A 25,619-nucleotide genomic window follows, 5' to 3' on the forward strand; every position below is an offset into this window, starting at 1 on the left:
ACCTCCCCCACTGCAACTTGAGACCATTGCTCCTTGTTCTGTCATCTGCCACCACTGAGAACAGCCTAGCTCCATCCTCTGTGGAGTTAATAGTTACACAGAGAAGGATTTGTTTTTAAAAACTTGGGTCTGATTCAGTTCTCACACTGTTTTTACCTTGGGTATAAGTGCGATAGATTCACTTCTGATTGACACTGGTAGAAAGGAGAATGGAATCAAGCTGCTTTATATTTTTATTTTGTCCCTTTTAATTGACTATATTTTGTATTTCCCTTTTTCTTTCAAAGGCATTGTTACATCACAAGCCTTGTGCTAGTGCATATCTGCTAAAAGTAATATTATTTTCTTCAAATTCTATTCCTTCCCTAAGAATTTGCTCTCCTACCTTTTAAATAAACATCCCAGTTGACCCTGAGAGGATGCAGCATTCACTGATCCACTGTAATTGTCTTTCTTTTCCTCTCTTCCTATCTCTGTCTCTCATCTCTGTGATTTTTTTTTCTCCACTTCCTTCCCCTTCCAGAGAACTTTATTAAATTCAGATACTTACTTCTGAGGCCTCTGTGTCTGAGTGCTTGTTCCATTCAGGCCATACTGAGTGAGAGAAATAGAAAGATTCCCACATGTTCCTCCACCCCCAGTGTCTTCTGGCAGAACTGGGCTCGTTTCCATGTCACATCCTTCTGCTGGGATATTGCGGTTACGGTGGCAGTTCTGCCAAAAGTATTAATTCTCCTCCAGCCTTGGGGAAAAATAAAACGTGAGTGAATCCAAGTTCTTTTCAAACACCTGAAAATACGTGGTTGACCTGATATGGACTCACTCTTGGGAAGAGGGTTTGGTTGAAGCCTGAAAGCTCTTCCCATGGAATCCACTAGTAAATGCAGTAGCCAGAATTTTCTCTAAGGTCCAGACATGATGGAACTGGAACCCACAAAGATATCTGGAAGGGATAATGCAAAATTTTAGCATATCTAGATACTATTGGTCCAGATCATCTTTGACTAGGTGTCTGGACCTACCAAAATGGTGCTCCCAGATACTATTGGAATACACATGATACATAGAATCATAGAAATGTAGGGCGGGAAGGGACCCCAAGAAGTCATCAAGTCCAGCCCCCTGCATTGCAGCAGGACCAAGTAAACCTAGATCATCTCTGACAAGTATTTGTCCAACCTGTTCTTAAAATCCTCCAGTGATGAGGGTTCCCTTGGAAGCCTATTCCAGAGCCCAACTACCCTTATAGTTAGAAAGTTTTTCCTAATATCTCACCTATTTGCTGCACATTAAGACCATTATTTGTTGTCCTACTTTCAGTGGACATGGAGAACATTTGGTCCCCGCCCTTTTAATAACAGCTCTTAACACATTTGACGATTTGTTCTCAGTCTTTTCAAAAGACTAAATGTGCCTAGTTTTTTTAACCTTTCCTCACAGGTGAGGTTTTCTAAACCTTCTCACGTGTGTTGCTTTCCTCTGGACTCTCTCTAAAGTGTGGTGCCCGGAATTGAACACAGTACTCCAGCTGAGGCCTCTATAGTGCCAAGCAGAGCAGGATAATTACCTCCTGCATCTTCCATGCAATATTCAAGAATAATATTAGCTTTTTTTCACAACTGCATCACACTGTTCACTCATATTCAATTTATGATCAATTATAATCCCCAGATCCTTTTCAGCAGTACTACCGCCTAGCCAATTATTCCCCATTTTGTAGCTGTACTTTTGTTTTTTCTTTCCTAAGAGAAGTACTTTACCCTGGTCTTTATTGACTTTCATCTTGTTGATTGTAGATCATTTCTCCAATTTGTGAAGGTCATTTTGAACTCTAAGCTCCAGAGTGCTTGCAAGCCCTCCCATCTTGGAGTCATCTGCACATTTTATAAGCATACTATTTACTCCATTCTCTAGGTCAGGGGTCCTTAAACTGGGGGTCGTGACCCCTTAGGAGGTCACGAGATTATTACATGGGGGGGTCAGGAGCTGTCAGCCTCCACCTCCAAACCCAACTTCACCTCCAACGTTTATAATAGTGTTAAATATAAAAAAAACGTGTTTTTAATTTAGAAGGGGGCGTCACACTCAGGCTTGCAGTGTGAAAGGGGTCACCAGTACTAAAGTTTGAGCACTGCTGCTCTTGGTCATTAATGAAAATATTGAACTGTACTGGACCAAGGACTGATCTCTGTGGGACCCTACTACATATGCCTTTCCAATCTAACAGTGAATTATTGATAACTACGGTCTTTCAACCCATTGTTCCCCCATCTTATAGGTATTTCATTTTGATCACATTTCACTAGTTTGTTTATGGGAATGTCAGGTGGGACTGTGTCAGAAGCCTTACTAAAAATCAAGATATATCAGTCTATTGCTTCTCCCCATTTGGTAGGCCAGTAACCATGTCAAAGAGGGAAATTAGGTTGGTTTGGCATGACTTGTTCTTGACAAATCTACGTTGGCCATTCCTTATAACATAATAAATGGTTTTATTCTGGTGTCCATATCACAAAAACACCACCAAAGTTGGCATTAATGGAGAATGGATCCTGTAATAGCCTCTTATGCATGAAGGCAGTGCTGCAGGATATACTCAAGACAAAGGAACCAGGCAGTATGAGGCAACCTTGCACTGCTCTGCCTGTTGACTTTCAGTTTCCGGAGCTGTCAACCTGGCACTTTCCTTCCATTAGTACTAAAGCCACTAAAATACTTTTAAAAACACACTAATCTGCCTACTCCGGCGTGCATGCAGAACTCACTGCCACAAGATATCCTTGAAATGAAGGGCTTAACATGATTCAAAAAGGGAGTGGACATTTATTTGGTTAACAACATGTAGAGTTATAGTAAATACTAAAATATCCCCCAAAACTAAGAGTCTCTTGAAGGAAGGCTTATTAATTCTCAGGCATCTCTGACTATTGGGGATTAGAAGGAAACTTTGCCTTGAGGCATGTTATTCCAGAACTGTAACGAGGGGGTGTCTTGCACCTGCCTCTGAAGTAGCTGGTGCTAGTCACTATCAGGTAGAGGAGACTAGAACAGATGGAGAATGGGTCTGATCCAGTCTGGCAATGCCTGTGTTTAACAACCAGAGTACAGGTATGAAACTGAACCTAGACCTGGCTGCGCTGGACTCCTGAAGTTAGATGTCCACTCACTTACAGCAAAATCTGCCAAGGTGCTGAGCACTCTCAACATCCTTTGGGCGTTGCTTGGCACCTTGCAGGATAAAATCCTGACAAGACATAACCCACTGTGTTGAGGCTGTTGCTTCACCATGTCCTTAGATGAGGCCAGGAATTCAGCTGGTGCAAATGGCTGTAACTTCAACCATTTACACTAGCTGAGGATATGCCTTCCCCCAGGAATGCATTTCAACCAACTAACCAAAAACCTCAGTGTAGGCCTGGCTTGACGTAAGTAATCTGCTTCATTTCTTAGCAGGCGTAATTGAGAAGATGAATGGAAGGTTAAGTTGTAAATAGGGACTTGACAAACAATATGCTGGAGTCAGAGTGTCTGTGCTAGCTAGCTAAGGTAAGCAGCAGCACCCTGATGCCAGGGACTACGGAAAAGATAAACTCGGAATGTAAAGATCAGGTTCCACATGAACAGAGCATGCTGTCCAGAGATTGGTTCCTGCAGAGTGACCAAGCCATTCCAAAAGTGTGTGATTTAATGTAGAGGAAATGCAATGTGATGTGTAAATGTGTATAAAGGAAGAGGTTGTCTGTGTAACTTCTGATGTGTGGTGTGCCCTATACCCTCTCCTACGCCAGGGTCGAACTGAGTGTTCTGGATCCCAGAGAACTTGAGGACAAATGGACCTTGTTTTTGAAAGCCTGCAACCCCCATACAATGGGCTGTTACTCAACTTTCCCATTGCAGGCTGGGGTATTTTCAGACTAAACAAACCCACGTAACCCAAACTTAGCCATCCGTTAGGGAGGTGCCTTGTGCAACACAGTTAATAAATAAAAAGTTAAGAAAAATGAAAAACCAGCCTCACCACTATTAACAAAAGACTTCTTCAAAGCTATTCTTTTGCTCTGGGCTTTTACAATAATAAACTGGAAAAAAATACATTAGAGAATGAGCTACTTCTAGCCACTTCATATTTCATTTTGCCTCTTGCTTCTCTCTTTATGTCACGTCTTTCCTAATTACTTCTCAATTGTAGAAAGACAACATTAGGCACAACGTGTTTTAAATATATTCTCCCTACCCAAAATAACTTCATGGGTTGTCTGAAATTTCAAGCTTCCCACTAGTAAGCCTAGAATAAAATTAAAAGGGAGTGCGATCTAGTAGTTAGAGGAAGGGCGTCAAGATCCTTTAGTTATTTCCCCTGCGCTTCTGCAAACTTTCTGTGTGACTAACCTGTCTGTCCCTCAGATTAATTGGGTACCATAATCCAGATATATGTTGTCATCTACTTTGATTATATGCCTGCGATAACTGGGGACTGGATTTGATGACCCAGGAGACCCCTTTTAGTCCTATGTCCTGTGTTCCTTAGTATTAGTCTTAACTAATTAACATATGTACTGTTCTTTGAAGACATAAAGTGACATCTTATTATGGTGCTTGGTGATCCTCAAACAACTGTAAGGTCAGTCCTTCTCCAGTGGAGTCGTTCAGTTGACTTCACCGGGAGAAGGATCAAGCCCTAGCTTAGTCCCATTATCTAAGCAAAGTATTATATCTGCTATGTGCAGTAGTGATGCTTGAAGTTATTTAGGCCCCAATCCTGAAAACAGGCATTCATGTGCATAAAGTTATGTGCATAAGAGTTTTCTGGATTGTGGCCCTGGTTTGAACAAGTTCACCCTTCAAGGACTTCATTGGGTTTACACCAGGGTTGAGTTTTGGTCCTGGTATATCTAGCTGAACAGACCCTTGGATTTTCCAGGAGCTGCTGCTCAGATCCAGCATACAAAGTTTCTAAAGGTTAGATGCAGGTGTTTCAGACACTCAGCACTGTAGTTATCCTGATATATCCTTCTCACTGAATACTCTCTCTGCTTTTCATTTTACTTTTACGCAGATATGTTGGATTGCATTTTTGCCCAAGTTGTAATTTTCTGCCCCTAGTTCTCACCTCCATAAGGGCTGTCTCTCCTGCGTTAGTTCTCCTTCCTCATGAATGTTTGCACCACATCCCAATTTCATGACATCTGCAGATTTCACTCACACGGCTGGTTGTTATCCCCTCCCCACCCCAACTTGATCATGAATGAAGGTGTTAAATAAACTGGACATGGCATCACACAGGCATCTTTAAAATGAGGTGGGGAGGGCACTGATTTAGAGCTGGTGCAAGATTCTGAAATGACAGTCACTGGAGACTGAAGTCCTTGATCCGGCCATAGGAAAGGCGCAACCTGAGCAGTGTCAGAGCAAGCTTTCTCATGCTGCCCTGCCAATTGGCTTCAGTCTTATTCTGGAGGGGCTACCTCTAGTTGTTGTCATTCCCGTTCTGTCCTCTGCTTCTTCAGTAGGACTTTTTATAAAGGGCTCAGTTGTGCCTAGTTATGTGATGTATTTGTATTGTTTACTTTTAGATGATGCTCAGTGTTCCAGATGGTGCAGAGCTTCCCTGCTCTGGGGGAAGTGCCCAGGCACTCAGGCTAACCCCTTAATCATCTCGCTCGCCAGCTCCACTGGCAGGTGTGGAAGGGTTGGGATCATGACCTCATCTCCTGCCTGTCCTTCTGTGTTCCTTGCTGTGTGACTGTCTCCTACAGGGCACAAGCAGGAAGCAGTCCTTGTACTAATGGTGTGGTCAGCAGTTGTCGTCACCCTCTGCCTGGAGCGCACTAGAACAGGACCATCTTTGCTCTTTCTCCTCCTTGCATATGCATGGCGGCGCTGGCCACAGTCTGGCCCAAAGGTCCTGATGAGTGTTCATTGTGGTACTAGTGTTCGGTGACGGGGATACCTCTCCACTTGGAAGTGAATAAATCCCCCTCTACAATTAATCTGATGCCGGCCACTGAACATTTATCAGAGAGTAGCAAGGTGGCCTAGATGTCAGAGGCTTTTTCCATATCCCATTTCCATTCCCCTGAGATGCCCACTCCCTACTGCAACCATCCTTAACACTCCTCTGAAGTAGAGAGGACATTTGTGTCAATCAGTACATAAGAACCATAAGAAATATTGCTCTTGATAAGTTCATGTGAATGTGGTTAGTTTTTCATGGATATAAAGAGCTGCCTAGTTTGGTTCTGGCTCTGTCCTAAAGTTTGCCAATGGGAAGCAGGGTTTGGATCTAGGATTTTGGTTCAGCCCATTGCAACAGTAGCGGCCAGTGGCAAAGCCTGGTTCCAGGGCTGAACTTTTCCAGGGGCTTAAGGTCTTCAGAATCAGGGGGTTGGTTGAGACCCAGCTTTAGCTGAAATTATTTGGACTGGAGGATTCAGACATGGAGTTAGACACCCTGCTAGACCTGAGGAGTAGGGGTCTCTTTAATATTTTCTAGTTGAACATGCTCTTTGTTTCTCTTTGTTGACTTTCCCTACCACACAAAGAATATTATTAAATTATATCAGGAGTGTTCCAAGGCTTCTCATAGGTGCTGGAATTAGAGGTGCTGGGGGTGAGACTGCACCCCTTGACTTGAGGTGGTTTACATCATATATAGGCTTTACAGTTTGGTTCAATGGCTCTCAGCACCCCCACTATACAAATTGTTCCAGCACCCCTGCTTCCTTCAATGCCAGTAGCATCATTTACCTCTATAGTTCTACAGATTTAGCTATCTACCTACTAGGTTCTTATACAGTGTCCTTTGTGTCTGAATCTGATCCAGGCTCAGGTTCCAACTCCTCTCTGTAATCCAAGGAGTGTTCAAAGCCTGGGCTTTGGTTCAGGCCCACTTCTAGTTATAAAACTTAAGATCCCTGCTTTCCTTTGCTCTAAAGGTCAATACCATCAAGATGTCATTTTATGCTGCCTGCACTTGTAGTGATTGAAACCCCCTTAGATCCCGATTAGGTGCCCCATAGTCACATGGAGTAGCACTTATGGGAATCATCCCATTGACTTCACTGGGACTACTCATGTAAGTGAGTGCTACTCAACATGAGTAAGAGTTGCACAACTGGGTCCTTAATTGGTGGGACTGTATCTTTAAAGTCACAGTGCTCGGTATAACTCCACTATGCAAGGGAAAAGGAAGTGAGACAAGGCAGCTGGTGACAGAATGTCTGAGACGTTCATTTAGAGTGGCCAACTCTCACAATTTTTGGTGTGTTTCATAAAGCCCCAGTTCCTGGAGGCATGCCATTGGAGAATCTCAGCTTTCATTCTGCCTTCTGATTGCAGAGAAAAGCTTGAAAACATGACCTGAGTGTAACCTCAAGGGTCAAAAATCAGAAGGCAAATCAGAAGGAGCACTTACTTATTTTGTTTTGTTGTTAAATCTTATTATAGTTAAGCCAATCTCATGATTTGGGCGGGCTCATGATTTTTAGACATGAGCATTTTGAGGTTGCCAATGCTGGTGACTTCTGTTACCAGTAGGGCAGGGCCCTGTTAAGATTTAGATGTAAATACCTTCTCCTGGTTCACCCTGAAACCCCTAGCATCCTTCACACCAGGGCACCAGGGAATAGGTGCCGACTTTCTAATGTGCCCAGGGGTGCTCCCTCCTAGCTCTGCCCTAGGCCTTGCCCCACTCCACCCCTTACCCTAAGTCCCTATGCCCACCCCGCCTCAAAAAGTTTGAATTGGAAACGTCAAAATGGAAAACAACTTGACATTTTGAAATATTGTTTGGTTTTAATCAACATTTTGAAGCAAAAGGTGTTGTTTTAAATAGACTTGTTGAAACAAAAAATGTTTTGTTTCAAAATATTGATTCAAAATGACTTTTTTAAATTTTGACTCTCCTGATTGGCATATTGAAAAATTATGTTGAAATTGACATTTTCCCATGGAAAATAACAATTTTGACAAAACAACTGAGAAACATTTTAAGGTTAAAAAAAAAATAAAAATCAAACCACACATCTACTACATCTACAGATCTACATCTACTGATCCCTGATTGGAGTCTCTATGAGCTACCACAATACAAATAGGCCTACATATTTGAAAAATGACTAGTGATTGTGGGTACCTCTGTTTCTTTCCTTGAGCCTCTTCTTCCTTAAAAAGGCCTGATTTTCAATGGGCAGGTGCTCAGCATTTCCTGAAAACTAGGCCTTTTAAAATATTTAAAGTGGGTACCCAAAAATGGAGACATCCAGAATTAATAGTCACTTTTGAAAATTGAGTCCATAATAAATCATTATACGCCAACAAACTCAGATCTGTAAACAGAAGTTCAGTTATGGATGTGAACTAGAGCTAGATGAAACTTTTTGTCTCAATACTTTTTTTTTAATTAAAAATGTCTTGTTTGGGGCAAAAAATTCCTGTTCCCAGCAAAAAATGGTAAATTAACCAATATTTGGTTACTGAAAAAAATTTGGTTTTCGAAACACCCAAAAGAGGTTGTGGGAAATTTTTGAAAAAAATATTGCTTTTCAAAATATCCCTCAAAAACAATTGGCCTTTTCCAGCCAGCTCGAACCTGGACATCCCCAAAGACTGCAGGTGTTTGTATTAAACAAACTTTGTATTGTACTTCAGCTTTCATGGAAAATCATGATATTGAAGTCCTTTTCTGAGAAATTCACCCTTCACTGGAGTTAGTTCCCATGATCAAGAAACTCTTCTAATTAGAAAACAGTAATAATAATCAAGTGGAATGATTCTCCAATTTTAGTTTGGAGTGATCATTTTATTTCCAAACTTTATTTTTGCAAAAGAAAAGGACAATTTATCTTTGCAAGAACTGCAGGCCAAGCAGGGAGAGAGAAGCTGAGAACCTTTCAGTTCATAATAAAAGCTGGCAACAATGGTCTTAATAGAGTTCAAGTTTATTTGACTAATACTTTCATCACTTGTCAGAGAACATAGTTTTGTTTGTGGTAACAAAACAAGCCCTTTCCTCTCTCATTTCTCCAGTGAGCAGTACAGGCACTTGTGGTGAGCACACATTACTACTAACTGTTATGATGTTTGCTGTCAACCTCATTTATTTATGCAACTGCTGTGGAAAGGCCTGAGGCCCATAAGCAGCCATGAAAGATTTCAGAGTCCTGGTGTGGGGTCATGAAAGGGAAAGCAAGGGGGTGGGGGGGTGGGAAGCCTCCACTCCTTGTGAGAAAGGAACTGACACAGGAAATGGTCACATATGGCACAGATTTATTGTGTCCGGGACTTCCCATTCAAATCTCATTATATCCACTGCTCAGAGCAGTGAATGGCACAACTGCATTCATTTTGAGGTCTGGCATCTGATGAAATTACCGCTCTGCTTTCCAGCAGAGGTGATGGGTTTATCATTCCTTGGTGAGAGAGCCAGAGATTGGAATTGTATTTATAAAGAATGCTGTTTGCTGCCCCCTGCCTTTAAATTAAGCCATGGATATCCGTTTGTCTGATGCTCAGTAGACAAGGTTATTGGTGAGGAGGAGGAGAAAAAATCCTTCTGGGCTTTAAATACAGCTAAAGAGAAAGAAGGAATAACTTGAGGGGAGACCAAATGGGAAAAGGCGTTGGTAGAGACAAGAGGAACGCACTGTTCTTTTCACTGTAGGGTTGTTTTTCGAAGGTAGGATAGTTTAGGCTCTGTTTGAATTCTGGTTCTGTTTGAATTTTTCCCTCTTTAGCATCTTTTTCTGCAGCTGAAATTTCCCCTGTCCCCACAGAATGCCCAACTATTTGAGATGTATGTGGCAAAACAAGCAGGGTTGGGGGAATGGAATACTTATTACTGTTTGCATTACGGGAGCATCCGATGAAGTGAGCTGTGGCTGTAGCTCACGAAAGCTTATGCTCAAATAAATTTGTTAATCTCTAAGGTGCCACAAGTCCTCCTGTTCTTTTTGGGAGCATCTACGAAGTCCAGTTATGGACCAGGACCCAGATGTGCTAGGCGCTGTACACACATAGAACAAAAAGATAGTCGCTGCCCCAAAGAGCATACAATCTACTCTTCAAGCCCATGGGCTGGCCATGGAGGTGAAATGCAGACCCACTGTGCTATTTCAGTCTATGGCATGAGGGAAGAGTCCTGTAGCATGAAGGAACAGCCGCAGTGTTCTTGCAATATTTCTTTGTTGTTGTTGTTTTGTAAGCCCCATCTTCTGAAATGTGTTGAACGTCCAGACTCACCCTTCTCCCAGGCTTTCTGGGACAGTGTGAGTTAGGCTGGGTATGATTAGGTCAAAGTGGGGAGCAATTTATATATCTGGATGGGTTACTGGGAACTAGGAAAGTTTATAATTTGTTGCCAGTTTATTGGTAACATTTATTGTTATCCTTAATTTAGGTGGATTGCTTATCCTCTTTGTACAGTGCCCAGCACAATGGGTTCAAAGACTTTAGGTGTTGCTGTCAAACATAATTAATAATATGAATAATGCAAATAATAATGCAAAACATAAATAATAATGTGTGTGCCTAGATCATTGCATGCACCCATTTAAAAACAAAATATATAGTATTAACAGACCAAAGCAATTATTATATTTGTATTCATTAATTCACTAGAGAGGAAGGGTGGTCCAGTGGTAAGGGCATTAGGCTAGGTCTTGGGAAACTAAGGGTCACCTCCCTACGCTGCCACAGACTTTCTGTGTGACCTTGGGCAAGTTAATCTATGTGAAATGGGGATAAAAAAAACTTCCTGACCTCACAAGGGTGTTGTGAGGATATATCAATTAGAGTGTGAGGTGATCAGATACTGTGGTGCTGGGAGTCGCATAAATACCATAGATGGTATATAAATACTTGTACTTGTGTTAATACATAATTTTGTATTTATGTGTGCAAGACTGTGTGTGTATTACATGCATTCACTCATGCTCACACGCTCAATTATGCATTAATACATACACTTGCACAATCATTTAGGCCAGGGATTGGCAGCCTTTGGCATCTGGCCTATCGGGGAAATCCGCGGTTTGTTTACCTGCAGCGTCTGCAGGTTCGGCCAATCACAGCTCCTACTGGCTGCGGTTCGCTGATCCAGGCCAATGGGGGCTGCAGGAAATGGCAGCCAGCACATCCCTCAGCCCATGCTGCTTCCTGCAGCCCCCATTGGCGTGGAACAGCGAACCACGGCCAGTGGGAGCTGCGATTGGCCGAAACTGCGGACGCTGCAGGTAAACAAACCATCCCAGCCCGCCAGCAGATTTCTCTGACGGGCTGCGTGCCAAAGGTTGCAGATCCGTGATTTAGTCACTCTAGTATATTCAAATAACAGGCATACCCAAGTTCACATGATCACACGTCCTTATGCACACAAAGACTCCCATGCACGCGCGCGCACACACACACACACAGTGGGATTTTCAAAAAGGGCTCAGCACTGGCCTAATTTGTGCCTCCATTGAAGCCAATGGGATTACTCACATAAGTAAAGTCACCTGCCTGGGTATGGATTTGCAAGATCAGTAGCCATTAGCTTCAGTGGGACTCTGGATAGGCATAAAAGTCTGCCTGTGTGGATCAGAATGAAGGATCAGTACCTAAATTTGTAAATTACTGATAGTGAAAATTCAGAATAAAGAAAAGGAGGCTATCATTTATGTTTCTATGCAACAAAAAAATATTAACCCCCCATTAATTTCACTTCCCTGTCCTGTTACATTTCTGTGGTCCTAACTTTGGGCTTTTTGTCTCAAAATTGGATATCAGCAGGTCAAAAGGGGCCAGCTAGTTTTGAGAAATATTTCCTCTTCAGCAAAGATGTGTGCTGGGCTGCCCAAGGCTAGTGAGTCACAATGTCTAAGCAGCATGACATCTATCCCATCCCCCACTCCTTTTTATTGTGACAGGGTCAGGCCAGATGGCTACAGGAGAGTGATTTTTTTTTTTAGGGAAAAGGGCGGGGCAGGCAAACAAACTGAAGCTAGCGAGGTGCTGGGGTAAAAGGGAGGGCAAAAAGGCTGTAAGGGGCAAAATGGGGCAGGTAGCAAGGGACAGAGCTGGGAGCTTGCTGAAGGGGGTCAGTCCAGGGTGGGGGGGACAGCAGAGTGATAGAAGGCAGATATATTAGCCCCAGGTTAAGTAGGTCCCTTTTCCCTGGGTAAGGTAACAGGGAAGGTGCCAGAATCAGGAACTTTCTGGAAACAATTAAGGCAGACAGGCTGATTAGAACACCTGCAGCCAATCAAGAAGCTGCTAGAATCAATTAAGGCAGGCTAATCAGGGCACCTGGGTTTAAAAAGGAGCTCACTTCAGTTTGTGGTGTGAGGAGCTGGGAGCAAGAGGCGCAAGAAGCTGAGAGTGAGAAGGCGTACTACTGGAAGACTGAGAAGTACAAGTATTATCAGACATCAGGAGGAAGATCCTGTGGTGAGGATAAAGAAGGTGCTGGGGGGAGGCCATAGGGAAGTAGCCCAGGGAGTTGTAGCTGTAGCTGTCACGCAGCTGTTCCAGGAGCCACTGTAGACAGCTGCAATCCACAGGGCCCTGACTGGAACCCGGAGTAGAGGGCGGGCCCGGATTCCCTCCATCCCCCCAACTCCCTACTTGATACCGGAGGAGTCGACCTGGACTGTGGGTTCCACCAGAGGGGAAGGTCTCTGGACTGTTCCCCGATCCACTAGGTGGATCAGCAGAGACTGCGGGGATTGTTCTTCTTCCTTTCCCCCTGCTGGCCAGTGATGAGGCTAACTGAGTGAACGGCAGATTTGAGCCACAAAAGTGGCCAAACCGAGGGCTGCTGTGAACCTCTGAGGTGAGCAAATCCGCCAATAAGCACAGGACCCACCCAGCAGAGGAGGAACTTTGTCACATTATATTTGCATAGCCATAATTGCAGTTAAATTAGAAAATAATACAGAACAAATTTAGTCAGCCAGAAATAAATTTGCAGGCGTTTTATTGTATTTTGGGTAAAAAAAAAAAAAAAAAAAAAAAAAAAAAACCACCTGAAGCCACCTTTTTTGTTTTGGTCAAAAATCTCCTATATTTTCCTCGTACTCTGAATTGTGAAATCTATCACAAAATGGGTAAAACTTCTTGAAGGAAATGGTGGTGGTAACCCAAAGGGAAAAATCATTAATGTTGTTGTATTTCATTCCATTTTAAATATAGAATTTTTTTCATATTTTATTTTTTTGGCACTGGGAGATGGAGGAAGGACAAGAGAGCTGCAAAGGACTCAATGTGCCTTCAAGTCAAAACATCTATTTTAAAAATACTCTTTTTAAAAAAAGGAACAAAAACAAAACCCCCTTCTCTCCTGAATTCATTTTTCTAAATAACAGATACGAGATGTTGGGTTTTTTCCTTCCCTAAGCAAAGAGGACCCCCCTCGGCGTATTTTTCTTTTCCAATGTGAAATGAGGTGGAAAATCCTCATTTCACGACAGGAAGAACAAATATTGACACAAAGTTAATATTTGTCAGTAGCCCGGGAAGCAACCTGAGTGTTTAAAATAAATAAATACAATAAGCAACGTGATTCGATAGTTTGTGAATCTGCAGAAGGGGAATCTGCTGCCTGATATAAAGTGAATAGATAGGCAACGCAAGCACCCCCCCCCCCCGATTTCTCTGTATTTCACACATGCGCACAAACACACGTGTCCACTGTCCCTCTCTCACACACAGACTTCTCTCTATATAACACACAGACACACACACACATACTTCATTTCCCCATGTTTATTCCCCCCCCCCCTCCCCCCCCGCTGTTCCGCAGACATTCTTGTCAACTGCTGGAAATGGCCCACCTTGATTATCACTACAAAAGGTGTCCCCCCCCCCCCCCCCCCCCCCCCCGGTTCTCCTGCTGGTAATAGACAGGTTTCAGAGTAGCAGCTGTGTTAGTCTGTATTCGCAAAAAGAAAAGGAATACTCTAAGGTGCCACAAGTACTCCTTTTCTTTCTGCTGGTAATAGCTCACCTTACCTGATCACTCTCGTTACAGTGTGTATGGTAACACGCATTGTTTCATGTTCTCTGTGGATATAAATCTCCCCACTGTATTTTCCACTGAATGCATCCGATGAAGTGAGCTGTAGCTCACGAAAGCTTATGCTCAAATAAATTTGTTAGTCTCTAAGGTGCCACAAGTCCTCCTTTTCTTTTTGCGGATACAGACTAACACGGCTGCTACTCTGAAACACATACTTCTGTCTGTCACTTTCTCACACACACACTATATCTAATATCAGCCATTAAGACGGAGGGCTTCTGGAATTTATCACTGTTATTGTTCATCTCCAATGTAAATAGCACGTCAGCTCAATATTCAGTGGTCACTCAGTATTTATTAAGTCTTGTCCATTCTGGCCTTTTTTAGAGCAAAGCCCCAGGGCGGATTAGCTGCTGCCCTTGACACGCTGTGTCACTTATCTATTCGCATTGATTATGAGAGTCAGCTGTGACCAGGCCTCACTTTTCCCTTCTCCTTTCAGCCCCCTTTTACAAGCACCCCTGCTTGGATTTTCATGAGGAAATAATCAGATTAGGCCGTCAGCAGCGAGTTCATATGGAGTTCTCTTTCTCCAATGTGCTACTAACTGAATAAACGTGTTTTGTGGTAAATTGTAAATGACATTATGATTACCAAGGCCAGCATGGGTTTCATTTAAAAGTGATCGAAATTGCAGGCCACAGCAATTGTGACTGGCAGATAAGGCCATTTGGAAGAAAGGAAGGGAGGGCGTTTGCGGGGAGCCAACCGAGACGCCACAAACCAGCTCGCAGAGGAAAGGAGCAGAGCAAAGGGAAAGTCCTGGAGATGACAAAATACAAGCAAGGCCTATTCGTAGACAAGTGAAATGGCACCAGGGAGGAGGGGGATGACTCGGCTGTTTCCAGGAGAGCGAATTATGAGATCTGTCAGGATTTATGGGTTGCCTGCTCTACAGTGCATGTTCCTTGCGCTCTGGGATGGAAACAAAAAAAAAAAAACGTTTTTGTGCAGCTCTTCTATTTCTGCTGTCTCGGTGAAGCTGCTGTTCTCCCCCTCCCCCCACACGTTGTTGGTAAAGCGCCTGTGCTGGTGAGCCTGGAAAAGAAGGTGGTGGATGGATATCTAAAAATAGCTGCTCCCATGCAGAGGGCCTGATTCTAATTTCACTTTCACCTTGTCTCCTGACCACATTAAATCAAGGCTGATGTCGATGTAATTTCATCATTTTCCTCTATGGCGTGCACCGCGAGGGCCCAGTCCGGAAAACACTCCTGTGTCTGAGTAACTTTACCTGAGTCATGTCCCGCTGATTTATGTAAGGGTTTGCAGCATCAGGGCCTAAAGCAACCACTAAATGAATCAAGGGTGGCTTCTACATGAAGATATATGGTAATCCCCACTTGATTAGGATTCATGAAATCCTGCAGCCCTGAGTTCTGGAGTGCTACTTTTCACACCACAAAGTGCCATTTCCTTTTCTTCATTTGACCTGTGGCCTGGCAGCCGGTGTCGCCTCATCCTCATACTGTGGTGGAAGGTGAAGAGGAGCACTCTGTTGGTTTCATTGTTCCATTCTTTGTCTACTTTAATGAAGATCTTATTTAAGGCTAAATTGCCCCAGTCTTTTCAGCCTCTTCTTTTATGCCTCTAACAAACTTTTTTTTCCTTAATAAGTAGCTTATTTCCTCCCAACTTTGTAATGTTGCTGAGAATCGTAGTGTCATAGACTATCAGGGTTGGAAGGGACCTCAGGAGGTCGTCTAGTCCAACCCCGTGCTCAAAGCAGGACCAATCCCCGAAGCCGGGAAGCTGAACGCAGTGGGCTAGATTGTAGCTCAGACTGCACATTCACACAGGGATACCAAGGGGAAGAAGACTCCCATCTTTATGCCCAGTGCAGGGTACAGTGTTGGATCCAGGTGTACTTCAGTAAGGGTCACTGCATACCCCATCTCCAGAGCACGTGGCAACATGCACAGCTACCTTGTGCAAGAGCAGGGAGGAAGAGAGTAATAATTTACTGCAGTTCCAAATTACTACCTCCCTGTAGCAGAGAGGGAACAGGAACCACAGTTCCTTCCCTTGGATGCTCCTGGAATTGCACAGCAATGAACTGCCCCTTACTATGGGCTATGTTTGTGACACAATCCACCTCAGTTGAAAGGATTGCTGGGGAGGGGAGAGGAGAAAACAAGGTTGTTATTCATGTCAAACGTAAAGGAGCTTCACAAAGAATACCAAATTCATGGCAAAGTTTGCTGCCCTGCTAACCAGGACATCTGAGAGAAACAGCTCCTTGCATCATCACACGTACCAGCATCACACAGAAAGGTGTACCATGCAAATAAGCAGGTACAGCACAGCGTGTAGAAATGGCAGATCAGCCCACCCCTTTATTTATTTATTTATTTGTTGTTAAACAGGCATTTACAGAGAAGACACAAAGTGCATCTACAAGCCCTCTACGCAAGGCTACTTCTGCAAAGACACAGACCATGCACTCGTGATCCTAGAAAGCTTGGACACTGAAGCAGACGGAAGGAGGTCATCTCCAGTGGTATCGGTGACTGGCAGTTTTGTGGAGGCTTTCAGTAATGCAGTTTCACATGTATCTTGCTGTCCTTCAGAACATCCAAGGGCTTTCTATTCGGTCTTGCCATCCAACAAGCTGACTAAGGTTTGCTTCGCTGGTCTAACCCCTCCGAGCTTAAGACTCCGCCTCATCAGTGGTCAAAACTCTACCAGACTTCTCATAGCCATCTTCTACGATGAACCCCGTAGCCTTCATGTTTTCATGAATGGGAATTACATTCCACTAGCCTCATCTTCTTCCAGCGCTTTCTTAACTAATGCCATGGCAGGCGCCCACTCCTTCAGCTTTGAGAACAACCTTCTCTACGTCCTCCTTCATGGAGATGACCCCATAGAAATATACACCAGCTATTCCCTTCACGCTGCTTTTACCATTGCTGAGACCATTGGAGAGGAGGGTCAAAGAAGGGTGGTCCATCGCCTGGCTGATTTCTTGAAGATTGGACACGTTCATGTCAGAATAGTTCAGAGTGCATCAGGAAGCGAGAGCACGTTAAAGGTTATCTCAGACGATGTTGGCAAGAGGAGGAGTCAGTGCCCTCCCATGACATCTTGCACAGCCTTTTGTAGCAGGGCTGGCTGGGAGAAAACCCGTAGAGGAGCAGCCAGCATTTGGGCTCTGCAATCATCTCGTGCAGCTACCCCATTAAGAGTGTTGATCATTGAAATTGGAGACCCACCAGGCCTTTTCAGAAATAAGCTTGTTCCCTCCTTGTCGAGCGACAGGTTGAAGAGCTTAGCCAGCACTATTATCAACGCTCAGCAGACTGGGGATCTTCAGCGAGCCCTGGAGTTACCAATTGATACTTTAATGGTGACACAGTCTGCTTTGTCATCGCCACCAGGGGGCAGTGCCGGGTAAGTGAGTTGCTTGTATGTATCCTTCAAAGCTCATTTATGATTATTTATTATTTTAAGACGTTAATAGTTTAAATGAGGGTATTTAACTACTGGAACAGCTTACCATGAGAGGTATTAAATTCTCCATCACTCAGAGGTCTTAAATCAAGACTTGATGTCTTTCTTAAAAATACGCCCTAGTCCAACCAGAAGCAGTTGGTCTGGATGCAGAAGCTGCCAGGTGAAATGCTGTGACCTGCATTCTGCAGGAGGCCAGACTAGATGATCATAATGGTCCCTTCCAGCCTTAAAATCTATTGAACATATGCATGGTATTCATGTATTGACACAGTGCCAGAGATGGGTACGGTGTGTAATAGAGGAAAAAATGACAGGCTCCTGTCCTGAAAAGCTTAGAAATTTAGGCCCTGATGATGCAAACACAGATACTTGTGCTTTTCGTGACTGCCATGAGTAGAATAGAGCCTTGGGAGGAGACCGATTAGCTGTGTTTGCTCAGGGTGGAAAGAACAGCACCAACATAATGCAAGTCTGAAGGATACCCACGCGTAAACGTCATGGCTGCCATTTTGGGCGACATAGGACTGAACCAGGGGTCTCCAGAGCTAAAAGCATGAGCTACTGTAGCTTGAGGGGTCTTTAGCTGGGGCTGTAATAGACAGCCCATCTGTTACTGCCATGTGCATGCCACCCACACCACCTGTCTGTGTGTGTGAAGGGAGAGGAGGCCCTGCGTGGGCACTAGTCCCACCCCTGCCCCGCCACACACATGGGTAGGGAGAGGGGAACAGAACCTCAGCTGTTCTCCTTTCCAAACACCAGCCAATGGAACTGAGCCAGGGGCAGGAAAGGTGTAATCTGGGCCTTGTAATGGTCTGACACAGATTATTCCCCCTGTGGAGCAGAGAAGAAATTATAACTCTCTGCATCACAATTCCTTTGGCTGGGTGCTCCTGGGGCGGCACAGCTTGCCCATTGTAATATTTCATTGAAATAACCCACCAGCAACAGAAACAAAGAAGATCTCTGAGGGTGTGTATTTAATGGTAAAGCATATTAGATGATGATACATTTCTGTATCTCCCATATCCTCTCCCCATTCTGTTTCTGTACTGCCACCCCTCACTGTGCAAGCCCTATAGAACCTGTAGAAAGCAACAGGGCTTTAACTAGTAGGAATCTATATAAATGTAATAGGATTCTATAGAAATTACTCTAAAAACCTATACAAATTATACAAAATGAGATCCTTTTTATAGGTGTTTGTTACTGTTTTTTTTTTTTTAAACCAGCCTATAGATCAAGGATTTAATTCACCATTAAATTCTATAGGATGATTCACTAAATTCTACAGGGTGACTCAGAACACATATAGAAAGGATATTATTTTCTTTTAAAGTCTGTAAGATTTTCCTCTCAGGTTTATGTCTAAAAGCTCATTCCTGCAAACACTTACTACTGGGAGCAGTATTAACTCCCATAGGCAATCTCAGTGACATCAGTGGAACTACTCAATAGTAAGATCCAATAATAAGGATCTTCAGGGACAGGTCCTAATTTAGGGCCTGATCCTACAGAGGGGGATCTGTGACACACACTCACCAGTGGGTTACACAAACACCATCAAACTTAAGGAAAGTATTTGTCCTTCACTACTTGGGTTCCTCTGTAGTGTTATTTATTACTCCCCATCAGTCTTAGACTTTATGGCATCACTTGTGGCTTTGACACTTGTGATATAATAAGGCCCTGGCTAACCTGTAAAATTAAATCAGATATTTCCTGTTGGGACATGTAATATCCCCTCTGTCTGTCCCTCATTAGAGTCTAGACAGTACACACCAGCACAGGCAGAGATAATGGGGTTGGGATAATGAGAGATTGTGTATTTTTCCACACAACGGGGGAAATTTTCTTCCACACCTGTGTTCTGCAGAAACAAATGAGATTCAGAGATCTCTAGGGCAGATTTAACAGCCTACACCAGCACATGGCCAACAGCCCTGCAATGCCAGACCCCCAGTTCTCCCTGCTTCGCAAAGATTTGGGCAACACAGATTGGGACTCCCTGTTCACAACCCACAAGGAAATGGCTAAAGGTAGCCCTGGGGACCCTAGCAGCAACAGCTCTGCATAACAGTGTAACGCCGACAGACCCTGGTCATCAGCATTGAACCGGGGACCTCTGGAGCTTAGTGCATGAGCTTCTACCGCATGAGCTAAAAGCCAACTGGCTCTTAGTTAAGGCTGTAGAGGAGACTCATTAATCTCTCTCTCTGAGTGGTCTCAGTGCCACTCGATGGGACAGAACACCACACCCAGAAGGTGTGTGGGTTACAACAGCAGAACTGTTTATCATACTGACAAGACCTTTTTTAAATAATTTGTCTCGTTTCTTTATGTGGTTTCAATTTGACTGCTTTTTTAGGGTCAGGTTTCAGAGTAGCAGCCATGTTAGTCTGTATCCGCAAAAAGAACAGAAGTACTTGTGGCACCTTAGAGACTAACACATTTATTTGAGCATAAGCTTTTGTGAGCTACAGCTCACTTCATTGGATGCATGTGGGTCAGTTCATTCTGCTGCTTCCTGATTCACCAAGGAGAGAGGGAGATGACAGCTAATAGCTACATGGAAGACAGAGAAAGCACAATAGTAATATACTTGTATACCAAGAGAGTGTGTGTGTGTATGTGCGCATGCGTGCACACACATGGAAATAAATTATTCTGTCTTCAGAGCAGGGTTTGCATAGTGCACAATAAATAAGGCCTGGGGCCACTCATTGAGCAAAGTGGATAAAGGAAAATATTGCAGAGCTGCTCATTCAATGAATCCTTGGCACTGAATGAGGCAGGGGTTCTGTGGAAATAATAGTATGTAGTTAAAGCCTGTGTCATAATGCATCTGCACATTGTGAATTAATTATTAACATGACAGGGGTCAGGGTCTGGGATCAGGGCTGCTGCCCACCCCCTGTGGGGGGTCGGGGTCTCCTGCCAGAACCACACGGCAGGGGTCAGGGTCTGCAGCTCGGCCCTGCATGGTGGGATCCAGGCCAGGGGCTGCTGCTCAGCCCTGCCCACCAGGGGTTGGGGTCTGCCGCCCAGCCCCATGCAGCAGGGATCCAGTCGGGGCGGCTGCCCAGCCCTGCACACCAGGGGTCCGGGTCCGGGGACTGCGGCCTGGCCCCACACGTCAGGGGGCTGGGGCTGGTGCTGCTGCACGGCCATGCCCAGCGGGGATAGGGGTCTGCCTCCTGGCCCCGCCTTCAGGGGTTCCAGGTTGGGGGCTGCCGCCTGGCCCCGCACAACAGAGGTCGGAGTCTGCTGCCTGCCCCCATGTGGCAGGGATCCAAGTCGGGGGCCATCGCCTGGCTCCACACAGTGGGGATCAGGGTCCGGGGCTGCCGTCCGGTCCTGCACAATCGGGCCTGGGATTGGAGCTACTGCCAATCTGTTTTAAACATTAGCTACAATATATTAATGGTAAGACTAATACTTATCGGTTAGCCATTTAATATTTTATATTCCTACTGTGTGTAATTTCTTAGGCTTTTTTAAAAAATGGAAAGTCCATCATATGGACCCACCAAGACTCCCACATAGTTCATCAGCAGGTTTAGAACCACGTGAACTAGTGGCGTTACTGATAGCAGTGGTAGGTTATCATCCTGTATGAGGGCCAGCCACTAGAGGGAGATGAGACACACGTTTTTCCAGTGGGTTTCTCAGTTATTTGCCAACAGTGGAGGAATACTGAGACTCAGCAATCTGAGGTTCCTTTCTAAGTTCTCAAGGGAGCGTCTGCTCATGGTTAACAGACCTTTCAACTTGTGTCCCCACCCAAACCTCCCCCTTCTGCCCGTGGCTCTGCCAGCCCCTCCCACGCCCCTCAGCTCTTCATCCCAGTCCCCCCACCTTGGTTTGACAACTCAGTTTCCCTCCCTGATCCCCATGGCTCCTCAGGCAACTCCCAGCCTCAGCCTCCTCCCCATCCCAGTCCCACCCCTGCCCCTGACTCCCCATCCCAGTCCCCTTTGCCCTAGCTTCTCATCCCAGCCCTTCCTGCTTCGAATCCTCCCCCTTGCCTCTTCATCCCAGTCTCCCCCAACCCTCCTGCCCCTTGCCCCAGTCTCCTCTCTTACCACCCCCAAGGCCCAGCTTCTCACCCCTGTGCATTTGACTCCAGCTGCTTTCTGCTTCTCCTCTACACTGTCTGGGTGCCAGCAGTGGGAGCCTGGAGAGTGCGGGAGAGACAGTAACCTTACCCCCTGTTCCGGTGCCTGGCACCACAGTACCCTCCGATAGCCAGGAGGAGCAATTGCAGGGTAATTCCTGCGGAGCCTCTGCAGCCCTGAGCAACAGCATGCTCAGCGCAGATGGAGTCAGGCTCATAATTGGGTTCAGCTTGGTCAAATTTTCATGAGGACAGCAAAAGGCATAACCCCTGACATCAAGGCAACTCCCTGGACAAATTTAGGTCCCTGCTTCAAAGCTCAGAGATGACATAGCACGTCAACCAAACAACGGTAAGAATTTTGTCACACGGACTGAGAAATTTCAGCACAGACCGTTAGTTTGGTGAAGTTATAAGGAACTGAAAACAGTGTCTTATAATGGAAGGTGTCATTCAATCTTAACTATAGGTGATGCCTATAATATGGAAGAGAGACGGAGAGAGAGAGTACATTGCTGTGGCAAATGGTGTAGTAGCCATAGAAGTAATGTTACAGTTTAAAAAATAAACCTTCAAGTTATGGCTCATGGGGCTGTAATAAATATGGAGCCTTTCAGATCCATCCCAGTTCTGTGATGACTGAAAGCTGTGACCATCTCATGGGCTGTGTGTGAAATGAATTGGAGGGGGTCTCAGCCCAATGTTTATTGGGCAAGTGTCCATGTTCCCCCCTCCCCCTCTGCCCCATGTTCACTGGCTTCCTTGATGGCATTTTCAGCAGAAAAGCCAAGGACAGAGTGGCCACCACACCTGAACCATCACCCTCCTCTCCCCACTAAAGCTGGTCTTCACAGATCAGGGGCACAGTGGTGGGGGCAGCGTAGGGGATGCTTGTCCTGCTGCTGCCCGTGCTGCACTAGGTCTATGGATGCGTGGAGGACTGTGGGCTCCAGTGCTGTCATTTTAGTGCCTTTCATCAAAGTGACTGTATGGAGGGAAAAGGTAGTTAAAAATATTTAGGGTTAGATTGTGGATTGAAGCCACTGCATGTGGCCAGGGGGAGAGTGGAGTCCCACTACCCTGGCAGGGGCTCCTAGAGATAGCGTACCTGACTCGGGGCGCTCCTGCCACACCCTTGGAAAGGAGGGGTGTGCGCTCCCCCATGTGCTGTCCCAACTCTGCTGCCCAGTGTGGTCTGCAGAAAGAACGTGGCCCTACCCTCATTCCTCCCCGCCCCTTTCAGGAGGCTAGGGCTGGTGATGGAATTAGACTGGAGTGAAAGATCTGGTTGCTGCATCCCACAATATCACTTTGCGTTGCAGGTTAACAATAGGCGCACTCCCGTCCCCAAGCCCCCTTTGAAGCATTCCCTTGTGACATCCAGCCCTTGTCACTGGTTACTCACAGAAATACCAGGTTTGCTATCCCCAAGGGCAGAGTGTACACACCAGTTTGTCTGATTCAACTGAGGATCAGTTCTTGTATAACACCACAGCACTGAGTTATATTTATAGTGAAAACAATCATAAGTTTATTGACAACGATTAAGATTTGAGAAATAGTGAGTAAGTGTAACGCCGACAGACCCTGGTCGTCATCGGGCAGGATAGAACCCGGGGCCTCTAGAGCTTAGTGTATGAGCCTCTACCACATGAGCTAAAAGTGCAATGGCGTGCGCGCGCGCGCTCTCGTTCACTCTCTCTCTCTCCCTCCCTGTCCCTGTCTCTCTCTCTCTCCGCCTCCTCATCCCCCCACAATGGGACAGAACAGTATACCCTAGAGGTGTGTGGGTTACATAAGGATAATGGAAAGACGAAGGTTACATATAAAATAAAATCGGTACATGCTTTCGAGAGACTAAACTTAACTTTAACAGGCTAACTATCTGCCTAAAGACAGGTTTCAGAGTAACAGCCGTGTTAGTCTGTATTCGTAAAAAGAAAAGGAGTACTTGTGGCACCTTAGAGACTAACCAGTTTATTTGAGCATGAGCTTTCGTGAGCTACAGCTCACTTCATCGGATGCATAGCATATCGTGGAAACTGCAGAAGACATTATATACACATATGTTGCCAGCGGGGGAGTGAGGTGGGAGGAAGTTTTGTTTCATGGTCTCTGTGTGTATATAATGTCTTCTGCAGTTTCCACGATATGCTATGCATCCGATGAAGTGAGCTGTAGCTCACGAAAGCTCATGCTCAAATAAACTGGTTAGTCTCTAAGGTGCCACAAGTCCTCCTTTTCTTTTTATCTGCCTAAAAGCAGTCTTATTTTACCACACATTTCTTTTCCAACCAGGGCTGACGGAGATCCCATTTTCATTAATCTTATCACAGAGCCTAATTCCTTCCTCAGGGGCAGGATCAAGTGGTGTCTTTTTGCCTCCCCCTTATATTCCCCACCATCATTGTTTGTCCCCAGAGTCCAGATGATCCCTGGTGGCGTAGTCCGGGGTGTGCTGGCTCCAAGTTGACTTCACATCCTCATGTTGCTTTCTAATGCAAATTGGGCTTCCATCGTGTTGGTTTACAATGCTTTTAATTTACATGTGAACTGAGGGAGACAGGTGAACATACATCCTTTGTCTGGTGAAACCCCAGCTTGTACGGAATACCTCACATGACATTCTTTATGGATAAACACTATGAAAGCAACATGCTAGGTGTAGTGAGTTTGTCAGGCCTGTCAGGAGTTGCTGTTACAGAACAGTAAACCCTTTGCCAGTTGTCATTGAGGGGCTCTTTGGGTCATTCAGATGAGATCCAGTTGTCCTGTTTGTGCTCAGTCCTTCTGGCTTTACTGGTACACGTGGCCACTGGAGCTAGCTGCATTTTCAAAGTCAACTAAGCATGGAAATTGACCCGGGCAGAAGAAAATGTCTCCCCTTTTCCTGGATGCTCAGCTGGCAGCTGTTCTCTAGAAGTGATCCATCCAGTGAAAGGAAATGTTGGGACTCCTCAAGTAGCATCAAGGGAGCACGTTTCACAGACACTGGTATTGCTGAGCACTGAAGTGTTCAGGATGAGAGTCTGGGCTTCTCAGAGGAGCCTTAGAGAATTAGGTGTCCATCTCACACTGAACTTTGATTTAGCCTGTAATCTCTTTGGGGCAGGGACTCTCTTTTCCTCCTATGTATGTGTACCGCACCTAGCTCAATGGGACTCTGACCCATGGCTGTGGTTTCTGGGCATTACCAACATACAGATGATAGTGGATTTGGGTGCCTAAATCCCTTAAGTGCCTTGGAAAATCCTGCCCAAAATGATTTACTCCTTCCTTTACTTTAGACCAGGGCTTCCAGGGTATTTAGGTGCCTAACTTCCACTGATATTATTGGGTCACCTAAATACTTTTCAGGATCTGGGCCTTTGTTCCTTGAAGGAAAACATACTTGTCTTCTAAATTTCCAAACTTCTGTGTAAAACACCGTCTATAAAACATTGACTCAGTTTCATATCATCACGGAACAGCCATCAGATGACAACAATTGCTGGCCGCTGCTAACCTGGGCTAGAATCGGAATAATAGAAATGTAGGACTGGAAGGGACCTCAATAGGTCATATAATCCAGTCCCCTGCACTGGGACAGGACTAAGTATTATCTCGATCTAGATAATCCCCAATAGGTGTTTGTCTAACCTGTTCTTAAAAACCTTCAGTGAGGAGATTCCACAATCTCCCAAGGTAATTTGTTCTAGTGCTCAACTCCCCTTACAGTTGGGATGTTTTTCCTGATGTCTAACCTAAATCTCCCTTGCTGCAATTTAAGCCCAGTACTTTTTGTCCTGTTCATGTGGATAAGAAGAACAATTTATCACTCTCCTCTTTATAACAACTTTTAAAGTACTTAAAGATTGTTATCATGTTCCCTCTCAGTCTTCTCTCTCCAGACTAAACAAAATGGGGCTATGCTAACTGACTCCTGCTCACTGGGCTCAGACTGTTTCATTGCTGTTTTCTTGGTACCCTTTATGTCCCTTGCTGGTTTAA

The 25,619-nt window shown here is 44.9% G+C and overlaps 1 protein-coding gene across 6 annotated transcripts in view; it reads left to right on the top strand.

Moving 5' to 3' along the window:
- Positions 1-25,619, top strand: part of PKHD1 (PKHD1 ciliary IPT domain containing fibrocystin/polyductin) — a 363,852-nt gene that overhangs the window by 299,667 nt on the left and 38,566 nt on the right. For all 6 annotated transcript variants that reach the window (XR_006289317.1, XM_043542122.1, XM_037893881.2 and 3 more), the window contains exon 60: positions 16,423-17,449. Coding sequence is in view for 5 of the 6 variants with exons in the window: in XM_043542122.1 (XP_043398057.1) it covers positions 16,423-17,449 (1,027 nt within the window). In the remaining variant the exon portion in view is untranslated. The remainder of the gene's footprint in view (positions 1-16,422; positions 17,450-25,619) is intronic.

Source organism: Chelonia mydas, chromosome 3, assembly GCF_015237465.2.
Source record: "Chelonia mydas isolate rCheMyd1 chromosome 3, rCheMyd1.pri.v2, whole genome shotgun sequence".
Lineage (NCBI taxonomy): Eukaryota > Metazoa > Chordata > Testudines > Cheloniidae > Chelonia > Chelonia mydas.